This window comes from Podarcis erhardii, assembly GCF_964252035.2.
Source record: "Podarcis erhardii genome assembly, chromosome: 10".
Classification (NCBI taxonomy): domain Eukaryota; kingdom Metazoa; phylum Chordata; class Lepidosauria; order Squamata; family Lacertidae; genus Podarcis; species Podarcis erhardii.
In genome coordinates this window covers 7,380,018-7,404,476 of record NC_138500.1, presented here as the reverse complement: position 1 = coordinate 7,404,476, position 24,459 = coordinate 7,380,018, and the positions used below count along the sequence as shown (strand labels likewise).

At 45.2% G+C, this 24,459-nt stretch overlaps 1 protein-coding gene across 1 annotated transcript in view; it reads right to left on the bottom strand.

Annotated features, from left to right (window-relative positions):
• The window catches only part of CHCHD3 (coiled-coil-helix-coiled-coil-helix domain containing 3), a 222,434-nt gene that overhangs the window by 161,782 nt on the left and 36,193 nt on the right, over positions 1-24,459 (bottom strand). The window contains exon 3 of the mRNA XM_081880211.1: positions 19,933-20,014. Within this exon, the coding sequence (XP_081736337.1) occupies positions 19,933-20,014 (82 nt within the window). The remainder of the gene's footprint in view (positions 1-19,932; positions 20,015-24,459) is intronic.

Here is a 24,459-nt window from a genome sequence, read left to right as displayed (position 1 = left end):
TGAATACCAGGGTCCCTTTATGTTTAGCGATGATGTACAGCAGATGTTTTGGTGAATCAAAATACCCATCCCATCTGGTTGCCTTCAACTTTCAAAAGGTCTTGTCACAGAACACGGCTGTGTGTGTGTGTGTGTGTGTGCGCAACAGCTCCAGCCTGAGAGCATTTGTACCAAGCCAGACGCACAGCGCGGGACACATTTACGGTGCAAGGCCATTTGTCACTTTGTGCTTACTTTCAACGTGAGCAGGTTTGTTAATGTCGTTTGACAGACTTGTGTAACATCCTAAAATGTTTTGAACAATGCAGTTTAGGTCACAATGCAATATTGATGAACGAATAATGTTCCTGAATGCCGACCTCAATATTTAATGAGCCTGAGTGCTGCAGAAAGAGATGGAAGCTGGAAATCACTGCAGTTGTCAGGGACCCGAGGAAAGGGCTACCAACTCTAAGGAAGCCTTCAACCCAGAGCTTGAACTGGGAAATAAGGAAGGTGCAAAATGTGAGGGGTAGGGTTACTGGAGGCAACAATCCTGGAAAAGAGGAGACTGAGAGCAGATAGGATTGTTGTTGTTGTTTAGTCGTTTAGTCGTGTCCGACTCTTCGTGACCCCATGGACCAGAGCACGCCAGGCACTCCTGTCTTCCACTGCCTCCCGCAGTTTGGTCAGACTCATGTTTGTGGCTTCGAGAACACTGTCCAACCATTTCGTCCTCTGTCGTCCCCTTCTCCTTGTGCCCTCCATCTTTCCCAACATCAGGGTCTTTTCCAGGGAGTCTTCTCTTCTCATGAGGTGGCCAAAGTATTGGAGCCTCAGCTTCACGATCTGTCCTTCCAGTGACCACTCAGGGCTGATTTCCTTAAGAATGGATGCGTTTGATCTTCTTGCAGTCCATGGGACTCTCAAGAGTCTCCTCCAGCACCAGAATCCAAAAGCATCAATTCTTCGGCGATCAGCCTTCTTTATGGTCCAGCTCTCACTTCCATACATCACTACTGGGAAAACCATAGCTTTAACTATACGGACCTTTGTTGGCAAGGTGATGTCTCTGCTTTTTAAGATGCTGTCTAGGTTTGCCATTGCCTTTCTCCCAAGGAGCAAGCGTCTTTTAATTTCGTGACTGCTGTTACCATCTGCAGTGATCATGGAGCCCAAGAAAGTAAAATCTCTCACTGCTTCCATTTCTTCCCCTTCTATTTGCCAGGAGGTGATGGGACCAGTGGCCATGATCTTTGTTTTTTTGATGTTGAGCTTCAGACCATATTTTGCGCTCTCCTCTTTCATCCTCATTAAAAGGTTCTTTAATTCCTCTTCACTTTCTGCCATCAAGGTTGTATCATCTGCATATCTGAGGTTGTTGATATTTCTTCCGGCGATCTTAATTCCGGCTTGGGATTCATCCAGCCCAGCCTTTCGCATGATGAATTCTGCATATAAGTTAAATAAGCAGGGAGACAATATACAGCCTTGTCGTACTCCTTTCCCAATTTTGAACCAATCAGTTGTTCCATATCCAGATATTCCATATCCAGCATATCCAGCAGATAGGATAGCCATCTTCAAATATTTCAAGGGATGCCCCATGGAAAATGGAGCAAGCTACGGTAGTTTTCTCCTGCTCTGCAGGGGAGGACTCAAACCAATGGCTTCAAGTTACAAGAAAGGAGATTCCAGATAAACATCAGGAAGAAATGTCCAACAGTAAGAGCTGTTCAATAGTAGAACAGACCATCTCAGAAGGTGGTGGACTCTCCTTCACTAAAGGTTTTTGAGCAGGTTGGGTGGCCATCTGTCATGTATGATTTAGTTGAGATTCCTGCATTGCAGAGGGCTGGACTAGTTGACTTTTGGGATCCCTTCAAATCCTACAATTCTTTGATTCTATAATCTACTACTACACATCAATTGAAAGGTCAGAGGGAATGATTCCAAAGACAGGCTCCTTTTGGGGGAAGAGTAGAACACAAGTTAAATAGTAAGAAAGTCAATCATGTAATGTACAGTATCTCCACGCCTTAACAAAAATCAATGAGAACTGAGCAGGGCCACAGAAGGTCTGCTGAGCAGCTCCCCAGCATTTCGGCAGGTCCTGCCAAGCAACTTCCCAGCACTCTAGATGCCCATTAGTCCTGAAGCAAAGCGCCCCGTGCGCCAGGCAGACATCCGCAGCGTGGGGAGCCCTGCAGGAGTTCCCCGCAGGGCTCCCCACGCTGCGGATAGCAGCCTGCCGCCTGAGGCAGACATCGGCCAGCCCCACAAGCTCGGGGGACAGCAGGGAGGCGCAGCGCCGTTCCTCGACCTGGTTCGGTTTCCCCGTCCTGCTTATGGGGGGGAAATAAAGGGAAAAAAAAATTCCTTTATTTCCCCCCAAAAAAACTCGGTGCGTCCTATGGGACGGAGCGTCCTATGGGACAAAAAATACGGTAAATGACAGATTAACACGAAACAATAATCTGAATGGCTCTTCGATGCTTATTCCATTTGCTATTTTACAAAATGAAAAATCTCCCATCTAGAAGCAAACATTCCTTCTGAATTCCCACTGGTGAAGATGATGAGGAGAAAATTACTTCTCCAGCCAGTAATCTACAGTGGTACAGTATTTACCTAATGCGCCATCACCAAACATAGCAAAGTAGCTTCCAATGTCTCATTTCTCCGGTAAAACACAACATTTATCAAGCTGAACCTCTATATACAATCTGTCTGTTGAAATACCACATTTTAAGGCTGAAGAGGGGTGAAACTCACCTAGAAATTGGGGTTTTATGAGAACTATCTCTCTAATTCCCATCCCCATGCTTTGAATTCTATTTTCTCATGTGACTTTAGCACTTATCTTCTCCAGACGTGTCCATGTTTTTAAAATGAGTCCGAATAAGAAGCTCCTGGGAAGAATTTAGATCCAGGAGAGAGCTGGCAGAGCACAGGAGTTTACCTATTTACCACTGAATTCCTCCCCATTATTAGCTCAGCTTGGACAATTCAACAAACCATAGTTTGCAGACTGGGAAATATGAAATGAGCTCATATTAGCCTTGTCTGGATATAACACTAAGCTAGTTATGGTGGCATTTTGTGAATAAGCCTGCGTGACCCTCGGCCAATGCACACTCTGCTCCCCTCTAGTGTAGTCACAAGAAAGAGGTGAGAAAATTTTGCTTCCACTTTAACTAAACTGTGGTTAGTCTGAACTATGGTTTATTGAAACAAGCCAGATTCAAATTGTGGCTTATGAAACTGGCCTGTTTCAACAAAATATAATAAAGATTAACCACAGTTTGGAATTTGGCATCATGCCTAACTGTGGCTAATTAAAAACTGAAGCAAAAAGTTTCCAATCCCATACTTACAGCAAGGAAAGGAGGGTCGTGTGCAATTCACAGGTTCATTCATATAACGCTAAACAGTCCTTGAGATATTGGGAGTCCTGAGCTCTATAATGTTTTATAGGTAATGTCAGGGAACTGCCATCGGAGCCAAGGGGGGTGGTAAGGCTCCCCGATGACGCTGGAGAGGGAACCAGCAAGGAGAGGGAACCAGCAAGGAGAGAGGGAGAGCTTCTGATGGGGAAGGAAATAGACGTGACACCAGAGAGGAAAGGGGGGCGGAGGGAACTTCGGAGGGAAGGCTCAGGGACGGTTCCAGCGAGACCAGCGGGGAGAGCACAGGACCTCCCCTTGGGACGCCCACTCTGCGCAGAAAGCTTCCGCGCAGGGAAGCTAGGAGGCGAGTTGGTGTCAAAGAACTCTTATGTTGGAGGAAATTCAGGAAACGCCCACTGACGGATTCTGCCAGTGATTGAGACAGTCACGGAGTACTGACTGTCCAACCAGGGGAAAGTTTTAACCAAACTACTCAGCTTGGAGCAGTTTGTCCCTTACGCACAAGCAACCCCAAACCCCATTACAGGTAAAAACCTAACACTTTGAATAGAGGCCAGAAATGATCAATAGAGTACTGGGATGGGATGGGTCCTGCATTGGGCCCCACCCACATTGTCAGAAATGAAATAAAAAATGCACAACTGTCAAAAAAACCACTCAGCAAAAGGTATTATAAATATTCTTCTGCATCAATATTGAACTCGTTTTGAGAGACAGAACAGCCATCAAAATCTGAAAGACTGCACAGTGTGCCTAGATTTCATCATGACATATAGCAAATATCAAAACAGTTCTGAAACCCGTTACATTACCACTCACCACGCTGAGCAAACGCAAGGCACACACACAAAATAATTTATCAAGTGTTTTGTTCAAAGCAAGGTACAGAAGAAAAAAATGTTTTCATATTTCCTCAGATCTTTGCCAGTCCTCTAAAATAAACATGCTATTAAAAGAAAAATCAATAGAAAGCTTTAAAATGTACAGTATCATAAAAGGTCAAGGCCTATCATCGATTTTAATACCACATTTTCTGGGGCAGTTTCCCGATGGGTTCTTTCTAATGCTCCTCTTCCTTTCGCTCTCTTTTTGTTCATTCTGAAGATGAAGAAAGCAAGACAGCATCTCGCAGCAAGGTTGCTCAGAGACCGAAAAGCTGAAGACAGGCACATTCTGGCAACGGCCGCAAGCTAGAAGACCCTGGGTCACTGGGAGGCTGAGCTCCCTGCGTCCCAAGAAATGGAAGAAGAGCCCCGTTAGGTTAGGCCAAAAGCCCATCATGGGAACTGCAATTTAGCCCTCACAGAGCTACAGTTCCCAGTGTCAGGAGTTCAGCCTGCACTCGAGTAGGACCCTGGCAGAGACACATGCCCGACTGGCATGTTCTCTCCCTCCTGGTCGATCGTTCGGGAGCTTCATAAGCTTTCTTCTGCCCGAACATCACAGCGATGCCCGAACATCACAGCTTTCTTCTGCCCGAACACCACAGCAATGCCAACCGACACCGGTATACTTAGGGATCCGCAGAGTTTGCGCACCTTGCGTGACAGACCTCAGCAACTCAGCATTTTGGCTAATCTACTTTATTTACATATAAACACACACAGAGCACTGCAACATGACTCCCTCTCTCTCTAGCATCAGACAGCAAAGAGAAAAAAGAACAAAGGACAATAGTCCCATTTCATGGAACACAGTAACACAAACATCCTGTCTTCGTCACTTCCCACTCTGTAGAGTCAAAATATACACCGTGATGTGATAGACAAAAATCCCATGACTGCAGTCATGGAGCAGGAATTCTAGCACCCAGCACCCTTAACAATCTGCATTTCTCAGGATCCCTTGGGGAAGCCTTGTGTTTTAAACATATGGAGTGGATGTGACTCTTCTCCAGCATCCTCTTCTCACAAAGGCCAACTAGATGCCTCACTGAGAAACCCATGAGTGGATTGTGATTCCCAGCAACTGGTATTCAGAAGCATACTGTTTCTGAAAGCAGAATCATAGAATTGTAGACTTGGAAGGGACCACGAGGATCATCTAGAGCAGTGTTTCCCAACCTTGGGTCTCCAGCTTTTTTTGGACTACAGTTCCCATCATCTCTGACCACTGGTCTTGCTAGCTAGGGATGATGGGAGTTGTAGTCCAAAAACAGCTGGGAAACACTGATCTAGAGCAACCCCCTTGGATGCAGGAATCTTTTTGCCCAATGTGGGGCTCGAACTCACAACCATGAGATCAAGAGTCTCATACTCCATATCTACCATTGTCTAGTAGCCACTGAAAACCTTGAGCCCCATAATGTCATGGCAAGGACATCATGGCAAGGGAGCGAACAGCCTAGTGCCATCTATCAGTCACTGAAGGAGCAGCTACTCCTAGACTTGCTTTCCTCTTCCCTCCTCTTGCATGCACCATGTCCATCAGCTGGTCAGCTTATCACCCTGCTTTTATTGTCCATTCGGGAAGCCTAACCACTCCTTTCTCTTGGCAGATCAAGATAAGCAGGTGACAGCAAAGGTTGAAAGGTTTTTAGCTGGGGCAATCAAAATAAGATCCACTATTTGACTATTGATTCAAAACCCTAAAATGTATTTTATATAATTGACTTTTTACAGTGGTAAATAACACAGTTTAATAACTTAATTCGTTCTGGAGGTCCGTTCTTAACCTGAAACTGTTCTTAAACTGAGACACCACTTTAGCTAATGGGGCCTCCCACTGCCGCCGTGCTGCCACCGCATGATTTCTGTTCTCATTCTGAAGCAAAGTTCTTAACCCAAAATACTATTTCTGGGTTAGTGGAGTCTGTAACCTGAAGCGTCTGTAACCTGAGGTACCACTGTATTTCTATTCTTTCTGTATTATATTGTTATTTTATTGCTATGGCCGATGGCTGGCGCAAAGATTCATTCATTCAGCTCATCAGTATCCTGGTACAAGTTGTGTTATTTTTTTACTACCTGTTTAGTTTTTAGAAAAATATTAGGTGCTACGTAAGTCAATAATGACGACGGGGATGATATGACACAGTTTGCTATATCTATGATGTACTGTTGAGGAACAACCAAAACAAGACTGGGTACAGGGGGAGAGGTTCACACAGGATGGAATCTCTATTAATTTACCATGATACTTCTTCTACACACACACACACACACACACACACACACACATACACAGAGCAAGAGAAATTAATTATTTCTTTCTAACACTCTTCCACTGAGTGCTACATCCAGGCACTGCCACGTACACATTTTTAAAGTTGATTTAGTGTTTACAGGAATTTTCCTCAACAAATGGATGTGAAGATTTAGAAATATGGCGGGCAAAGGTTGCAGTATGTTATCTAGCAAATGACAGATAAAAATGCCACACCATATGGAGTCCAGCTGCCCCTTGCAGAACACACTCATTATTTGGGACCGTCTGAAGAGCTATTTGGAGCACTGCACAGAAGAAGGGAGGGGAAATACATTTGCTGGAAGCTTCAAAGCCACATTTCGAGAAGCCACCGCTTCCAAATGGAAGGCTAAAAATGAGAATGTTCGCTCTTGCTAAGTTGTTGCCATCTGTTTGGCAGAAAACAATGGCTTGCGGGGGTAGGAAATCGCACAACTGGATGCCCTGCCAGAAAATGCATGGAAATTAGACTGTGGGACAGACTACCCTAGAGTGTGGCTTTTCCCTATAGCAGCCATTGGCAACCGGGTGCCCACCTGGCCTTTGGAGCTACAACTCCCAATGGCCAAAGTCAGAACATCTGGAGGGCAGCAGGTTGGCAAAGGCTGTCTTAAAGGATCTCAAAGTCCAGGATCCAGGGGGCAGGGAGGGAGTAGAGTGGTACCTCGGGTTACATACGCTTCAGGTTACAGACTCCACTAACCCAGAAATAGTACCTTGGGTTAAGAACTTTGCTTCAGAATGAGAACAGAAACCACGTGGTGGCGGCACAGCAGCAGCGGGAGGCCCCTTTAGCTAAAGTGGTGCTTTAGAACAGTTTCAGGTTCTGGACCTCCAGAACGAATTAAGTACTTAACCTGAGGTACCACTGTAACAACCAAGCCTCCTTTACAACCAGGTGCCAAGACAAGAACATGCGGGCAGCCATATCTGAAGACACGAACCAAGCATGGCAGGGCTCACTATTCACCATGTCAAGCATTCTACATGGGGAATATAGTTGGGCAATAACATGAAACATCACTGTGACTTCCTTCCCCCGCAGTTTAATAAAAAGGCGAGAACTTCCTTGGTAAGTGTGAGCAAAACAGATTATAAGCAAAAGAGAAATGTTAAGCAAAACACTGTTTATTAGTCAATGCCAGGGCAGAATAGGGGAGAGGAGATAGGGAAGAAGGAGTAAGAAAGTTTTAATTATCATTTATTTTATTCTATTATTTTATTTAATTATCACTCATTTTATTATCATTTATTGGGAGCCACAAGATGCAGACAGTTTCAAACATCAACTCGACATTTAATACCAACAGCACACAATGTAAAAGGGTGCTGTCGGGTACCTATTCCACACTAAGAGTCATACTGAATATGTGCATTTTGGAATAAGAAATAAAGGGAAATGGAGAGACAGGACGTTGGTGCTGTTCCTCAGTTAAGGAACAGGACATTCAAAGCACATACATTCATACCTCATGTTATGTTTGCTTCAGGCTGCGCATTTTCAGGTTGTGACGCAGAAGTACTTCCGGGTTACTTCCGGGTTTTGCCGGGTTACTAACAGGGTTACTTCCGGGTTTTGCCGCTCGCGCATGCGCAGATGCACGAAATGATGAGTGCACATGCGCAGAAGCGGCGAATCACAACCTGTGCATGCAAAGACACAAGTTGCGTTCTTTTCAGGTTGTGAATGGGCCTCCGGAACAGATCCAGTTCACAACCAGAGGTATCACTGTACAACCAAAGTTCAGGGTGCCAACGTAAAAGATTTGAATGGATGGAATAGGCTATCCCAGCCATTCTGAAAATTCTCCAAAGTGGACAGAGAGCAGGAAGGGAAGAAGGGGCCATCTGATTAAAGTTAAGGGTTATGTGGTACGATTCAGTTATGCTTGTGCACCTCTGTCCATGAATCTCCAGTATACACCCCACCTCTCCTCCAAGCTCACAACAGTATCTGTGTGTTCTTGCACACTTTATCCTTACAACCACTTTGTGAGACAGGCTGGGCCTAAATACCAACTTGTCCCAGAGGTACATGTCATAAGCATGGAAGGGAGTATTTATCCAGTATCGCCTTATGTCCATCTAACCATGATCGAAACTAAGTGCAGGCTGTGTAAAAGTGCAAAAAAAATAATTAAATACTAGGGAAAAATTGCTTCATGGATTTTCATCTTCACTACCACCACACATCCTCCTTGTTCAAGCATCTTCAGTACATATTTCAGCAGTGGAAATCCAATATTCCATTGAGGATGACAACACAAACCTTAGTAGTGAGTTCATCAATAGCATAATCACTATAATAAAACCGCTAAGTTATCCTCCCACTTTTGATTTCCCAGGGCATCCCAATCCTCTCTGCCTGTCATTTAGACTGTAAATTCACAGAGGTAATTGGATCTCCATCTTGCAAAGCACCCAAGTCAAGCACTGGGGTGGGGGTGGGGATTATGCTTCTCAGTGATGAAAGTGCTGTCATAATCACCCTATACAGAAGTTGGTAGAATTAAAAGAAGAAAGTGAAGGTACTTTAGCCTGGATAGCTCAGCTGGTTAGAACGTGGTGCTGGTAACGCCAAGGTTGAAGGTTCGGTCCCCATATGGGACATCTGCATATTCATCCCTGCACTAAAAGGGTTTGGACTAGATGGTCCTCAAGGCCCCTTCCAACTCTATGATTCCATGATCTACAGAACACACACAAATCTAAATTAGCACAGCAGTTTTTCACATTCTCCAAACAGAGGGAGTGATGAGGTTGGATGCAACAACAATCGCGGACTGCCAACTCCACATCTGCTGATCGATCCCTCAGACGTTTCCAAGTTCCAAGTCAGAGCAGTTGCACACTGTCTCCAAGGTCTCAAGTCACCACTCATCGCTGGCTTGCTGGCAGAAGTGTCAAGAACATAGCAAGACCCCTGCTGGATCACACCAAGGTTCCTTCTACTCCAGCATCCTGTCTCCCACCGTGGCCAAGAACGTGTCTCCTGGAAGCCCAGAAGCGGCACATATAGCCAAGCCCTGCTTTTGCTCCCTAGCAACTCATAACTAGCATCATGCTGCCTCTGAACCTTTAAGTTTCATATAGCCACTGTAGTTCACAGCTCCATGCATTCATCCATAAGATTTATGATAACCCAGCACTGCCAAAAAAATAAGGAGAAATTAGCTCATAGGCAGGAGAGCATTAGCAAAAGGGAGATTTGGCCAAGGACACAGCAGGGGACTATGGTAACAAAGTGCCGGGGTGGGGGGCGATATGAAATAATGTTCTGGATAAGTTACTTTCTTGGCAAGGAGCCCTAGCTTCACTACGCAGAGATTTTTTAATATATATTGTGGATTGTTATTCAGCTATCTCTGGCAACTTGCTGCAATTTGTCACCGTGTCCCTAAGGCAAGGCACACGCTGCTCCACTGAGTTGTGCAGATTTCTCAGCAGGCTTCTCCACAGGAGTTGACAGAGCAGGTGCATCGCGTTGACCACAAGCAGATTTCTCATCTCCAAAGTTCATGAGCCATGGCACCCATCTGGCACAGCGCACGCCACCTGCATGCCACCAAGAAAAATGCTTCCAACTACAGGAACGTTCTTCACTGGCACGTCAACAGCAAGTTCAGATGGTCACCTCGTCACAGCCATGAGCAAGAACGCATGATTTAACAGATGAGTCAGTCAATGAATGTTCTAGATATACAGTGCTCATCTGAATCAAGGGGACATAAACCAGCAGGCTCACAAAGACAGGAATTGAAATGGAAGGTATTTCAACCCTAAAGAAACATTAATTTGCCCCTATCTAGACACTACCTACTGTTGGGAAGGTGGCAAGCACACACGCATAGAGAGAGTTCAGGTGTGACTTGGTTGGTTTATTCTGAGGACTTCATCACGGAGTATACAGATGAGCAACTACTATCGATTTCTAAGTTACAGGCATCCAGGGTCTCATGATCTCACAAAATCACACATCAGCTTTTAGGTGATATACTAAAGTTACATGTGAGATCTTGCAGGAAAAAATCAAGCTAGGAAATATTCTCGATTGATTAACATGCCCCTGAGCAAGAAACACACAAGACATGTTGACCAGCGTCTTTTTGTATTAACTCAAGGATGTAGCAAACAAGTCCTCAACTCTAAGTAGCTGAAATCCTAGCTTCAGGGAATAGCCCAGTTTCACACTGTTTTTCCTCAAATATACCTTTAACCAGCACATGACCTATTGAAAATTTCTGTTTGCATCTTTTTCTACAAGAACAACTCTCTTTAGCGAACAGTATCTTCAGCTGAAGTAAACGTTGGTTACACAATCAAATATTGTTTACCTGCCAAAAACTCCAAATACAGCATTCTGCATATCGTCTGTCAGACTTATGCTAGCTTTTGAGTCACACACAGCCAGGAGTCCACAGGCTATTAACAGCAAATAAAATATGAATAAATGGCCCCAAAACCACCCACAACCAAATGCACACACCTACACCTATCTGGAACCACAATCCAGTACGGGCAGCAACCATTTTGTGCGGGGGTCCCATTCCCAGCCCCTACACGCATACAAGCCCACCCCACACCATTACGTCCCCCCCCCATTCCACCTCTGTTCTGCCCTCTTCCAGGACCCACACATCAGCAAGCACACATTTTGCACTCTCCTTATCATAAGTTTCCAAATGTGAAGGAAGCGTCTTTTAGGAGTGACCCTTGTCCAGTCCCTCTCAGAAGTATAACTAAGCCCCATAACAGATTGGAGACTCCTCCTGCCTCCTTTTGGGATGGGTTTCACTTCAGTGTGCCATGTGTCCACCTGAAAATCACTCCTTGTGTTCCTTTTCTGAGATACCTGCGATTACAGAAAGCTAGACCCAAAGGCTCAGCTGGAAGGGAAGATGCCTTAAGTTGTCTGGAGAGAAAATTGCAAGCAAAGGTGTTGCTCCCAAATGGGAGCTATGTGGCCCTGACTCCAGCAGGGCTGGGGGGGGGGGGGCTACTCTTGCTAAAGCTGTCAGGTGACTCCAGGATGAAATTTTAAAAGATAAGTTGATTCTTACACAATTTGACAGTGGTCAGTTCACCAACATCCCAACCGTATTGGGTTGGGTACTGAGAGGTGCCCGCACCCTGAAACTAAACCTAACGCCTCCAACAGCTCTTAGACATTTTAAGCACATACTGAAAGCCATTCCACATATTTCGATGGCTCATTTTATTTTGCTCTCGGAAAAGCACACAGCACAGAAATAAGAGCAGGGGGAAACAAGAGATATTTAGCCTGCTTTCATTTTGTTTTTCCCTAGCAAATCTCAGCATGAAGAATTATGGCTTTAACGCATCTTGAAAGCATCTACATTTGATGAGGATTTTATTAGGAGAAGGCAAATAAAAAATGTATAAAAAGGAATGAAAATACAGCTATGCAATACATGTCACTCTGTGTAAAAAAAGATATGAAGCTCATTTTAAAGACATGAAGTCATCAACTCGCGGTGGATTCTGAATGTCACCTTAAGTACTTTGGCAAAGAAGAGCTAACAGTGACAAAGTAGAACAGTCCAAAATTAAACTGCCAACATTAGACATAAAAAATCCACAGCGCAGCTCCATTTTATAGCCTTAAGAGCTTGCTAGCTTTTTACATCTGCTAATGTAAAGTGCCCGGGTGAACCTCACACAAAAGAGTGTTTTTGATGCATGAGATTTCTGACATGAGCACACTGTGACTGCACATCTCTGATAAAAGGAATTAGACGAGCAAGGCTCCTATTTGCGCCACCAGGTAGAAGGTGGAACTCTAATGTCAAAGGCTAGGGGGTCAGAATGAGTGGCATTTTTCTCCCTGTCAGAGAGCTTGACATATGGACTGAGGGAGCCAATGGAGGAGTTAATCACAGCAGCAGAGCGCCTGCAATTCGCATGTGTCCCATTAGAAGCCTGCCATATTGTCTTAGGACAGCAGCCATGGTATATAACCCCACAGAGTATTCTTTCAATCAGGGAAAGAAATAGACATTTTGAACACAAGACCACAGGGACACATGAGTGTTTCGACCCAGCTGCAATTCTTTCTATGCAATTCTATCAGCCCATCATGGCACTCGGAAGATAAATATTCTCCGCCTAGAGAAGTGGGGTTTCATAATGGACCCACCACAAAAACACCAAAGAAAGCTTAAGGGAGCAGAGAGTAAACCAATTAGAACTTGGCGATCTTTACAGCTTTCAGCACAAGCGCAGGTCCCACTTTAACAGCTAAGGAGCTACTGCCCACACACAACAGTGCACATGTTCAGCAAAAGAAGCATCTAACAAAAATTATATATGCAGCAACATATATAATTTTTATCTTCTCTGTGTGCGGGAAGAACAACATTACAAAAAGCTCCATTAAAATAGCATTCTTATAGTAGGAGCAGCAGCCGCAGAATTCTGCACAGTGGTTTGCAAAATGACTGTTGTCAGAAAGAGACAGTAGAGAAGTGAGCCTTCGAGGGTTAAGTCAAACTGCTGGAAAGTTACAGCACCTACTGTAGCTGTAGAGAACGATACGGGAGAGACATGTTTTGTTAGAGCTGTGGCAGATGAAGGCATCTGGTTGTGCTGATGCAGGTATAGGATGGCTTTTCTTCTTTCTGTGCTCCTCCCAGCCGACATTCCTCCTCTGGTCACTGGTGTGATGACCTGGGACTCGGGCTCGGACTCGGAGCCAGAGGAGACTCAGTCCGCACCGGATCCTTTGCCTCAGGGGGCATCTGAACCAAGTCTGGCCTGATCCTGAAGAGCCCCAGTCTGCACAGGTTCCCCTGCAACAAACACCAGCTGGGGCGAGTCAGGGGCCTGAGCCTGCCTTGGCTCCAGATGCAGGGATTACCTCGTTGCCTTCAGCTGGGCCATCACTTACAGCTGTTCCACTACCAGTTGGGTCAGGAGAGGCTGAGGCAGCCTCGGGGTCTAGTAACCCACCAATGTCTCCCGAGCTGCAGAGACTCAGGTCTGAGAGAAGGAGAGACCTGAGTACTCGCAGGAGGAGTGCTTGCCTTCGGACGAGACAGGGAGGTGAGTCACCGGGGGATCAGAACCGGCCGTTGCCCCGTCAGAGATAAAAGGCTGCTGGACCCCGCCCCAGGTTGTGGGAGCAATGTTGCTGTTTGCCAGAACCTGCCTGTGATCCTGTGCCTGACCTTGCCTGGCTTCCTGCCTGGTTCCTGCCTTGGCCCTGTCGGACTGACTCCTCGCGGAAGCCTTGGATTCGGGACCGGACCTGGACCGCATTATTCGGGTTACCCCCGAGGCCTGCAAAGTTGTTGTGGATACACAACCTCGACTTGAGTAATTGTCTCCAGGCACTGCAATGGTCTGCAAGGGGGTGACCACGATTTTGTCTACCTGGGCTTCACCAGAACACAGCGGAGGTAACTGCTGCCAGCCTTCGTGTCATGTTTGCAGGGATCTTTGTAACTCAGAGTTGGTCTGCCAACAGGCCTGGTGTATGAAGCCAGCTCCCCATAAACCACGTCCTTGGAGATTCTGTCTTCTTCCATTCTTTGGACATGAGCAAGCCAGTGTACACATCACTGAGACAGAAGTGGGAATATGCTGGGAGTGTGAGCTTGGAAGAGCACATCTTTGTTTGGGACTCTGTCCTGCCATGTGTGTGATACTGAACATCTTCCTGACACAGGGCACGTGGAAAGCATTGCTCCTGGCAGGTGTAACATACCCACGTCTCACTACCACAAAGCAGCATGTTCAACATGCAACCCTGGTGGACCTTCATCTTGGCATTGGTTGTTAGCATCACATTCTCCCATACACCTTTGGAGAGGCGAGTCATTCCCATAGCTGCCCTGACAATATCCTGGTCCAGCTCCACGTCAGTGAAGAGGATACTGCTTATGGTGAAGCCCAAGTAGACAAAATCGTCCACCACCTCAAGGATGTGGTCAGCAATGCTGATGCGTGAAGTGCTGGTGACATCCTGGCCCAAGATGTTTGTCTTCGTCAGGTTGATGGTGGGGCTGAACTCCATGCAGGCTTTGGCAAAAGAGCTGATGAGACTCTGTCCAGCTTCTTCAGAAGTAAGCTTTCTGAGCCCTCGGTTGGCATTTCTATCACAGACAAAAGAGAGTTCTTCACTGAGAAACCTATGTAATGAATACGTGGTTCTTCTGGGTGCTCTCCTTACAAGAAAAAGGTGTCATTCTTTTCTCAAAGGCTGCCATTCGAAGCAAGTTTCGTCTCCTGTAGAGCAGCAATGTCACTGTTGAGCATTTTCAGCTCGCAGTCAATGATGGCTACCTTCTGTGTGTCACTGACTTGCAGCAGGTCAGTGAACAAGCTTTGCAAAAAAAAAACCCCAAGGCAAATCAAGGATGGATAGAAGGGAGAGCAAGTATTTCATTCCGTTATGGTGGGGTATGGTAAATATGGGGTTATAAAGGGAAAATGGGTGAAATCAGCAGCACATCTCTGGGTGTCAGGGACTGTCAAGAAGGTGGACATAGACTAAAAGTTACACTATGTGCATTTCCCATTCCCTTATCATTGTTTTGCATGCGGAAGATCTCAGGTTCAATCCATGACATCTTCAGGTGTAGCTGGGAAAGGTTCCTGCATTAAGTCCGGCAGAGCCACTGTCCATCAGTAAGGTAGATGGACCAATGAATACTCTGACTTGGTACAAGGCAGCTTCCTATGTTCCTATTCCTATATTGGGCATCATCTGCAGTTCTGCCCTGTGCGTATGTGAACAGAATTCTACCATTACACGGATGCAGTTTTTCTATGGTAGTGGGTGGGGGGGAGAGACATTAAAAATGATTTGTTCAAAAGGTTTTTTTGTTTCTTCAAGAAAACAACTATGCACGTTTCATGAACAGATGGGGTTTCTTAGAAGAAGTAAGAGTAGGGGGAAAAGACAGCAGAGCGATCATTACATTACACATCTAAATTATATGAATACCACCCACAGAAACCATTGCTGGAATGCAAATATCTTACAAATAAAAAAAATTCTAAAGAGCAGGGAAATGACTGAATATTCTGTTGTGACCAAGGGAGCTGGCTGCACACAGAGCCTTAAAAATGTGACAAAAAGAAAACCCCAGGTTAAATTTTATGTTGTACATAACGTAGACAACCAACTGTCCACAACACCCACATTTCATTTTTCTGTCTTCATACAGGACCACACTCTAATTGCTTCCAGAACCTACTTTCTGAATCAAGTTTATTTAACCATGAAAGCTTGCAATGGCTCCAGTTTCCCCAAATTTCTGCAGAGCTAAGCATATGAACTTACCTTATGTTATAAGATCTCTGGCCCATCTAGCGCAGTAGTATAAATGATGATGGGCAGCAAACACCATTGTTGCAAGTTAAGCTCCCTGTCAGCTCTTCTGCCAAGCGACTTTTTAGGCTGCGATGCCAAACACTGGACATCAGACCTTGTGTATGCAAATCCCATGTTCTAACACTTAGTGTGGTCATTCGACACAACTTCTGCATATCCCAAGCCCCAACAGATTAGGCAGAAACCAGTCTGGCTAAGAGTCCAACAAGACTCCTTCAGACTATGATAATAGAGATCCTTATGTAGTACAGTCGTACCTCCGTTTACGTAACCCTCTGGTTACGTAAACTTCGGGATGCACGTGTGGCGAACCCAGAAGTATTTTACTGGGCTTCACCATGCGCAGAAGCAGTCCTCAGGTTGTGGAAACATTGGGATCCGACTAGACCTCCGAAATGGATCCCGTCTGCAACTGGAGGCACCACTGTATTAGCAGCCAATGCTTCCTCATTGCAATGCGGCTTGACTTGCCTCTTCCAGCTATTTTATTTACTCCTCATCCTACTGCTGAACTGCCTCTTTAGATTCAGACTCCAGGAGTCGGCACCCACCCTCTTTTTAAGTTACTTCTCACACTGGTGCCCAGTAAGGACTGTCTGCCCAGGAAATCAGGGCTCCCTGAGGTGGTTGAGTTACACAAGAATGCGGAAAGCTAGCCCTTCTCCCAAAGGTCCCAGGGCGGGTTACAACATTAAAACAACTTACAATTACAAAAAATAGGTCCTAAAAATGGTGTTGCTGTTGCTGTTGCTGCTGCTGCTCTTGTTATTTATTAAACCTCTATACCACCCTATACCCATAGATCATAACATAAAATTACAATATAAAACCCACAAAACACATAATAAAAATAAGAACAAAAACAAACCAATAATCTGCACTTCCACAACACGTTTTAAAAGGTGTTGGGTGTCAGTCAGCCAAGGCCTGGTTAAAGAGGAATGTATTCGCCCGGTGCCTAAAGGTGTATAATGAAGGCACCAGCCGAAACTGCCTGGGCAGAGCATTCCACAAATGGGGAGCCACTGCAGAGAAGGCCCCGTTCTCGTGTTGCCACTCTCTGGGCTTCTCGCAGAGGAGGCACCCATCTTATTTTTCTATATGATCCCAACTGGAGGTGGCAGAGGACATAATCCAAATTCATTCAATAGCACCATGAGATCAGGCTTCAAGCCAAATTCTCTCCCTAGAGTCCTTCCAGGACAGAAGTCTTGTCATCCTTAGGTACTGCTGTGGGTATATAAGGACTTGGTGAAGCTCTGGACTTCGTGAAGCTCTGGGTCAACATGTACCTTTCCTGAGAGTTCAACAGTGTCCTACAAAACTAGCATCTGAGGCTGTTTCTCTAGAACCTGCCCTTGGTGCCAGTTGTCTGAAACCTGTTACCTACTCTTGAGTTGCGTCAGCTGAAAGAGAGTACCTGTCCTGTCCGATGTAGTGCATGGCTGGCAAGCAGGCTAGATGAGGACAGCACCTTCCATTTGCCCAATACACTGAATGTGCCTAATGCTGAAACATCTTAGTAACAAATCTCAACAAGTACTAGCTCACTGGTATAAGGACACCTGCCCCTGACTGTTTGAGCGATGCTAAGGAAATTCCCCTCTCTCATAATGCCATAGGAAGGGAAGAATGCAACACTGAGAGGTGGGCAACAGAACCACCACAAGCAGAGACCTCTTGATGTTACTGGAACCGGGAGAAGGGGAATCAAAGCACATAATAAATCGATCCATTTAAAATGCTAGCATTAATTACATTAACACTAACACATAAACACTAAATACATTTCCTTGTAAAAATCAAAAATCAATTAAGACAAGCCACAATATTTCAAAGAGCAGTGATTTCACCATAACACATTGATTTGCTTTACTACTCAATTCAAAGAGGCATATTTCAGCTGGGTTTTGGGGTTTTTTTCAGAACCATTTACACACTAGCATCCAATTATTTACAACATTAAGATAATTTACAGTGTAATCCAATATATTACTCAAAAGTAAGTGCCAAACAGCCCAAAGGGGCATACGCCCAGCTAAACCACCCCACACACTTCATTGATTCCCTCCTCCCTTGACAAATTTCAGTCCAGGTACTTTGGGCTATTGGGAAAACTTTTTATATATTTACATGGTTCATAAATTAACGTGACATAGTTTTTACTTTTGTTTGCCTTCCTAAGTCAAACAACATGCTCAGTTCTAAGGCCTGACTCCTGCCTCTCTAGGCTTATTAGATCTAGAACAGAGAATGCATCTGGAAGGATCTAGGGCAGAATAAATACCATTGTCTCAGAGCGAAGGGTGGTTTCCACCAACCTTTAAGGAGGCAATAGTAAGACCGAAGTAATCAGTCTTGACTCTGGGTGATGGGCCTATCAATCCCCTCCTGGGCAAGGCCCTTGAGTGAGCAGTTGCTAGCCAACTCCAAGCACTCTTCAATGAAACTGGATTTCTAAATCCACTTTGATAGGTTTTGAAGCCTGGCTTTGGCGCAGAAACTGCTTTGGTTTTATTCTTTTTATTTATTTATTTACAGGCCATTCAACAACAAAGTGTTCTAAGTGGCTTACAGAAAGGTTAAAAACTATCAAATGCATTAAAAAAATATTGGAATGGTCTTTGCCAGGAAGGGAGAGGGGGGGATCAAACTCCGTAGGTCTCCCTATACTATTCAGCAGTTTTCACAACAATCAGCCATGGCATATTTGCTGTTCCAGTTGGGAGCCGAATGGTTCCACTCCTGCCTTGATGACCAATTCCAAAAGGGGGGGAGGCTGGGGAGAGTTCCGCTCAGCCAGCTAAGCAAGGTGATCCAGACCAGTGCCTGGGTGGGAGAACACTGGGACCACCACCACCCCCCAAAAAAAGCTACACTGAGCTTACTAGAAGCAAAAACTGAGCATAAAGGTAAAGGTAAAGGGACCCCTGACTGTTAAGTCCAGTCGCAGACGACTCTGAGGTTGCAGCGCTCATCTTGCTTTAGTGGCTGAGGGAGCCAGCATTTGTCTGCAGACAGCTTCCGGATCATGTGGCCAGCATGATAAAGCCGCTTCTGGCGAACCAGAGCAGCGCATGGAAACACCGTTTACCTTCCCACTGGAGTGGTACCTATTTATCTACTTGCACTTTGACGTGCTTTCGAACTGCTAGGTTGGCAGGAGCAGGGACTGAACAACGGGAGCTCACCCTGTCGCGGGCACTGATTAATTTTTAAACGTAGCTGCTTGGATTTCATTTTATTAATGTATAATTGAAAGCACTGCACTCTTCTGACCTGTGCCTTCAAGACCTACTAAACATTTATGACTAAAGCCCAACTTCAGCCTTTCAAATGCAAAAAAACCTCCCAAATTTGTAGAAGAGTAAATATTGCTGTTTTTCACCCAAGATACACTATAGTATGCCCATAGCATGTCCAATAGCAAAAGCAACAGCAGTTCCCTTTCCCCAATCTCCATCCCAACACACAAAGAAACACACAGCATCTCTTTACGTATTTCAAAGCCTAATGTACGTACTCTTCTTCAAAGCAGTTCTACCTGTTCCCCTGCTGTTAGAATTTACCTCTTGATCAATCTGATGAGTTCAGCAACACAAGCCTCCATGCTTTTTCCTGAGCAATCCCATTGCTAGGCAAACAGTTTACTAAGGCTCCAGAGAGGGTGGGAAATACAAAAACATAAAGGCAGAACTTTAAACCCTCCCCCCCCCTTAAAAAAAAAAGAGCATAATAGCATAGCACTTCAAGTATGTGAGGTCAGAGAGATTTAGACAGAATGCAAGCCACAGAGAAAAACAACTCTCTACTAATTTATTTTTCTGTTTACCACCATTACACACGCCAAACAAATAGAAGTCTGGTCACACCTTGCTTTAAAAAACATCCTAATTCATCCAGAGACCTCTGATTTCCCCACTTACCACAACATTGCAAGAAGCATGCCTTTAAAACACAAACAGCGAGGACTGAAGATCTATTCCTGACAAAACAAACCTTTTATGGGCTTCAGCATCTCTCCTGGCTTGTTCTAATGCCAATTCTTCAGCTATTCTTTTCTTCAGGTCTTCCTCGTTCACTGGAATTAAGAAGTGGGAAAGGATTAAGTGAGATGGATGGGATACAGGGGATGCCAGAATGCAACACATTCAGAACGACCCGATAAAAGAATAGCCAGGAGGGTTTGTTCGGTTTTGCCATCACATTTTCAACTCATACCAACATAATCACCAAAGCAGCTATTGCAGGGATGGCGAGCCCAAGTCTGGGGGCCAAACGTGACTCTCCAGTCCTATCTGGGCCTCAGGAGCTTCCTCAGGTCATACAGCTCACCTGGGTGGATGGAGGCTAGAAAGGGACATGGGATGGGGTGTAGAAACTAGCCTACCATATATAAGTAAAAATTTACATTCATTGCTCTGCCCACCGTTGACTCTGGCATGTTGTGAGCATCTCTAGTGTGTCTCGTACTGTAGCTACGATTCCTGCATTGCAGGGAGTTGGACCAGATGGTCCTTGGGGTCTCCTCCAACTCTATACTTCTATGTGTCTATGTGGCCCCCAGAAGGTTGCCCAGAAGGGAATGAGGACCCTCAGGCTGAGAAAGGTTCCCCACTCCTGAGCTATTGCAAACTGCTTCTCATAACAGGGCCTCTGACAAAAGACAATGCCTAGAGATGACCTTCTTCATTTCTTTGATGAACGTTGGACAGCGTTGTCTGATGAGCTGCCCTCCCAATGTTGTCCTCCAGCTCCCATCAGCCCCAGCTAGCATGGACAACCTTTAGGTATAATGAGGCTTGCAGCCCAACAACATCTAGAAGGCATTACTTTGCCCAAGCTGGACAACCCCTCTCAATGCTCAACCAACTGGAGTCATTTCGGTTGTTTCGGAAATCGGAAAAGGTTGAAAACGTGTCTTCCAAGCTTCCCACTAAGAAAACAACTTTTACTTATGCTGCTTCTGAAATGCACCTACCACTGTCTGTTTTTAAGTCACTCATCAGAGAGCTTTGCCAAAATCACATGGCTTTAAAAGACTGGGGGGAACATAAATGGCACAAACCGCACGCAGATTCCAAAAAACCCCACTAACCCGCTTATAATTTAGGCTGCAGTCCACAAGGATCTTCTTCTGTTCAAACACAACTGTCCTATTGGGATTTGCACAGCCAACACGCCCAGAGGATTGTGCCCTTTGTCTGGTTTTATCTCTTCTCTGCCCATCTCAAACCCCCTGCAAGCAGATCTCATTCACAGCTGCACTACAAAGGCAGCAAAACATTTTATGCCACAATTGATCATTAGAGTCATCTCAACTCTGGAAAGATACTTCAAGTGTCTGGTTTGGCACCCGACAACAGACATACAATGCATAACAATTAAGGTGTCCACCAAGCTATGTATCACAATTTTTTATTGCTCCTGCATGTAAGAATGGATAAAAAAGGCTAATGGAGCGTAGGACCAACTTCTGAGGAACAATAAATAAGATTCGGGTATCAGCCAATAAAGACATGGCACTTTTGACCTTAACAATCAATTAGGTTATGCATTGATCAGCTTGATCCTAACAGGGAATAAAAGTGGAGCTGTAGATCATTAAATAGAAATTCTATTAACCCTTGTAAGCAAGATGGTTCCCAAATGAGAAATTGAAGCAAGCTGAGTAAAACCTAATCCTGGAAGGAGGTCACTGTTTGAGAAATAACTCCTGCAATTTTATTTATCTGCCCAAGTGCTTTCAAAAAAACCAAATAATTTGACTCAAATTGCTGTGTTAAAACACGTAGGCAGACAATTCCTATTTACTTGAGGCGAATAAATTGCGTGCAAATAAACCACTGGAGAATACAGCACAGTATAATTACTCCAAGTCTGGTCAGGTTAAGGTCACCTAGAGAACACACGTTGGCAGGGAACCTAGTTTTTCTCCGGGCAAATTCTGAGGTTATACCAGACACTCATGAGATGCATTTGAGAGTTATGTGTCAAGGAACAGCAGAGTTGCTTGCCTTTTAGATAGCACCAAGGGCACTTGAGCCACAAAACGAGTGTCCAGTTGAAGAAATACACCCACCTTGACATGGGTTGTTTGTTCAAATGAACCTCTGCTCTATGAATGGGGGGGGGGGAGACAAATATGCAGTAGCTAAAGGCAGTACCACATCTATGTGGGACACATGCCTGCATTCAAAATGGGTATCTCTGTATCGTGTTCCCTCCCCACCATTTACCTGTGTTTCATCACACTTAGTATTTCCCAGCCTCCATCAAGAATATGAAGCGGCATGAGGTAAGCACACAATGATGCTGCCACAATACAGGTTACATGATGCCACACATTGCAGGAGAAGAGAGAACTCAACATGGACTTCCCTTTTGACAGAAGACACATGATCCAATTCCTCCCTTGTATGTTCATTAAAACGTGAGTAGATTCATTTGAACATAATTTCCCAACCTTGGGCTCCCAGTTGTTGTCAAACTAAAATTCCCACCATGCCCAACTATCTGACATGCTGGCTGGGGTTGATGGGAGTTGTACCACATTTCTGAGCACAATTCAAAGTGTTGGTCTGACCTTTAAAGCCGTAAATGGCCTCAGCACTGTATACCTGAAAGAGCGCCTCCACCCCCATCGTTCTGCCCATGTTGTTCTGCTTCAGATCCCCACACTTCCCAACAACCAGCGCAGCACTCAAACCCCCAATAGCTGACTGAACCAACAAGTACACGTAAGGCAATTTCTCTGTGGAAGTACAGTGGTACCTCGCAAAACGAATGCCTCGTAGGACGAAAAACGCGCAAGACGAAAGGGTTTTTCGTTTTTTGAGTTGCTTCGCAAGACGATTTTCCCTATGGGCTTGCTTTGCAAGGCGAAAACATCTTGCGAGTTTGTTTCCTTTTTCTTACAACCGTTAATACCCAGGGAATCCGCGCTCCACAAGACGAAAAAATCGCAAGACGAAACAGCTCGCAGAACAAATTAATTTCGTCTTGCGAGGCACCACTGTACACTATTGTAAGACCTTCTGAAATGAAGTGAATGTATATGGTTAACATAGCCAGCTAATTTGCTCATTTAATTCAAGTATAAAATGGACTTGATTCTGATCTATCACAGACTAGAGAGCTTTACTGCAGTCCCAAGTAATTTGGATGAGAAAGTTCATTAAAATACTAGAGTTACAACACACCTGAACAGTTTGTCACATCTAGTGCATAATAATTCTTCAAGCATGTGAACAAAAGAGGGGATGAAAGAACACCTGCTGACATTATTTTGTTTGGTCTTTTAAGGCAACTTTAAGAAAAATTCCCCCACAAGCAGCTATTAAAGCAAACCAGTAGTCTCAAGGTGAGAGGCAGGGCATTGTCACAAGCGAGACATATGCAAATCCAGACTGAAAGGCAAAGAGCAATGGAGAAAAATGATTCCATAAAGAAGGCAGACACAAAGCTAGGGAAGACACAAGCACCTTCTTAAAATAATTACAACTAGATCAGGCATAGGCATAGATGTTTCGGACTACAATTCCCATCATCCCTGACCACTGGTCCTATTAGCTAGGGATGATGGGTACTGTAGTCCGAAACATCTGGAGGGCCGGAGTTTGCCTATGCCTGAACTAGATACTAGGCCTGGACGATATATTGATATATCGCCCGGGAGCAGTACGAGGAGCAGACTGCGATGTCCGTTTCACTTTTTAGTGGTACAGTATATCGCTGAAGAAACTGACACATCTCCTGAGTCCCTCTGTTGGCAGCGTCAACAGCAGGGGTTGGCAAAGTTTTTGTGGCTTGGGCCGGTTCACGGTCCTGCAGACGTCGCGGTGGGCCGCAGTGTGTGCACACACACATGCGCAAACGCTATTTCTGGCGCTCCTTCCGGAACAGAGGAGGCGTGCACAGCTTCCCATTGGCTGCAGGATCTTCCTGCAGCCAATGGGAAGCCAGCCAGCGTCGCGGAAGGCGGTACCCGCTCTGCGCGGCGCAAGGGAGCTGTCCAAGTGGGCGGCGGGGGTCCATGGGCCGGTTAAACGACCCCCATAGGCCACTTGTGGCCCATGGGCCTCAGTTTGCCAACCCCTGATCTACTCAGTGTTGGTTTGGATAGGTGTGAAGTTTGAAGTCCATATGGTGATTTCATATTCAGGTAGGTAGCTATGTTGGTCTGACACAGTTGAAATAAATTTAAAAATTGTCCAGTGCATGCACATGAACACTTATACCCAGAACAAACTTAGTTGGTCTCTAAGGTGCTACTGGACAACTTATTTATTTATTTTTTAATAGATTTCATAATTTTTGACCTGGCAATACGTCAAGAATCATAATGGGTATTCGGATTGGGCAGTATCAGGATCACTGCTTCCTTCGAGCAGGCTGGCAGGGACCACCCCCTCTCAAGAAGGCATTAATCACCTCCCTGGTCCAGCCAGCTGTCCCCTCACTGTTATTTTTTATCAGCCAAGAGGAGCAAAGGTCCAGAGCATGGGTAGACAAACTAAGGCCCGG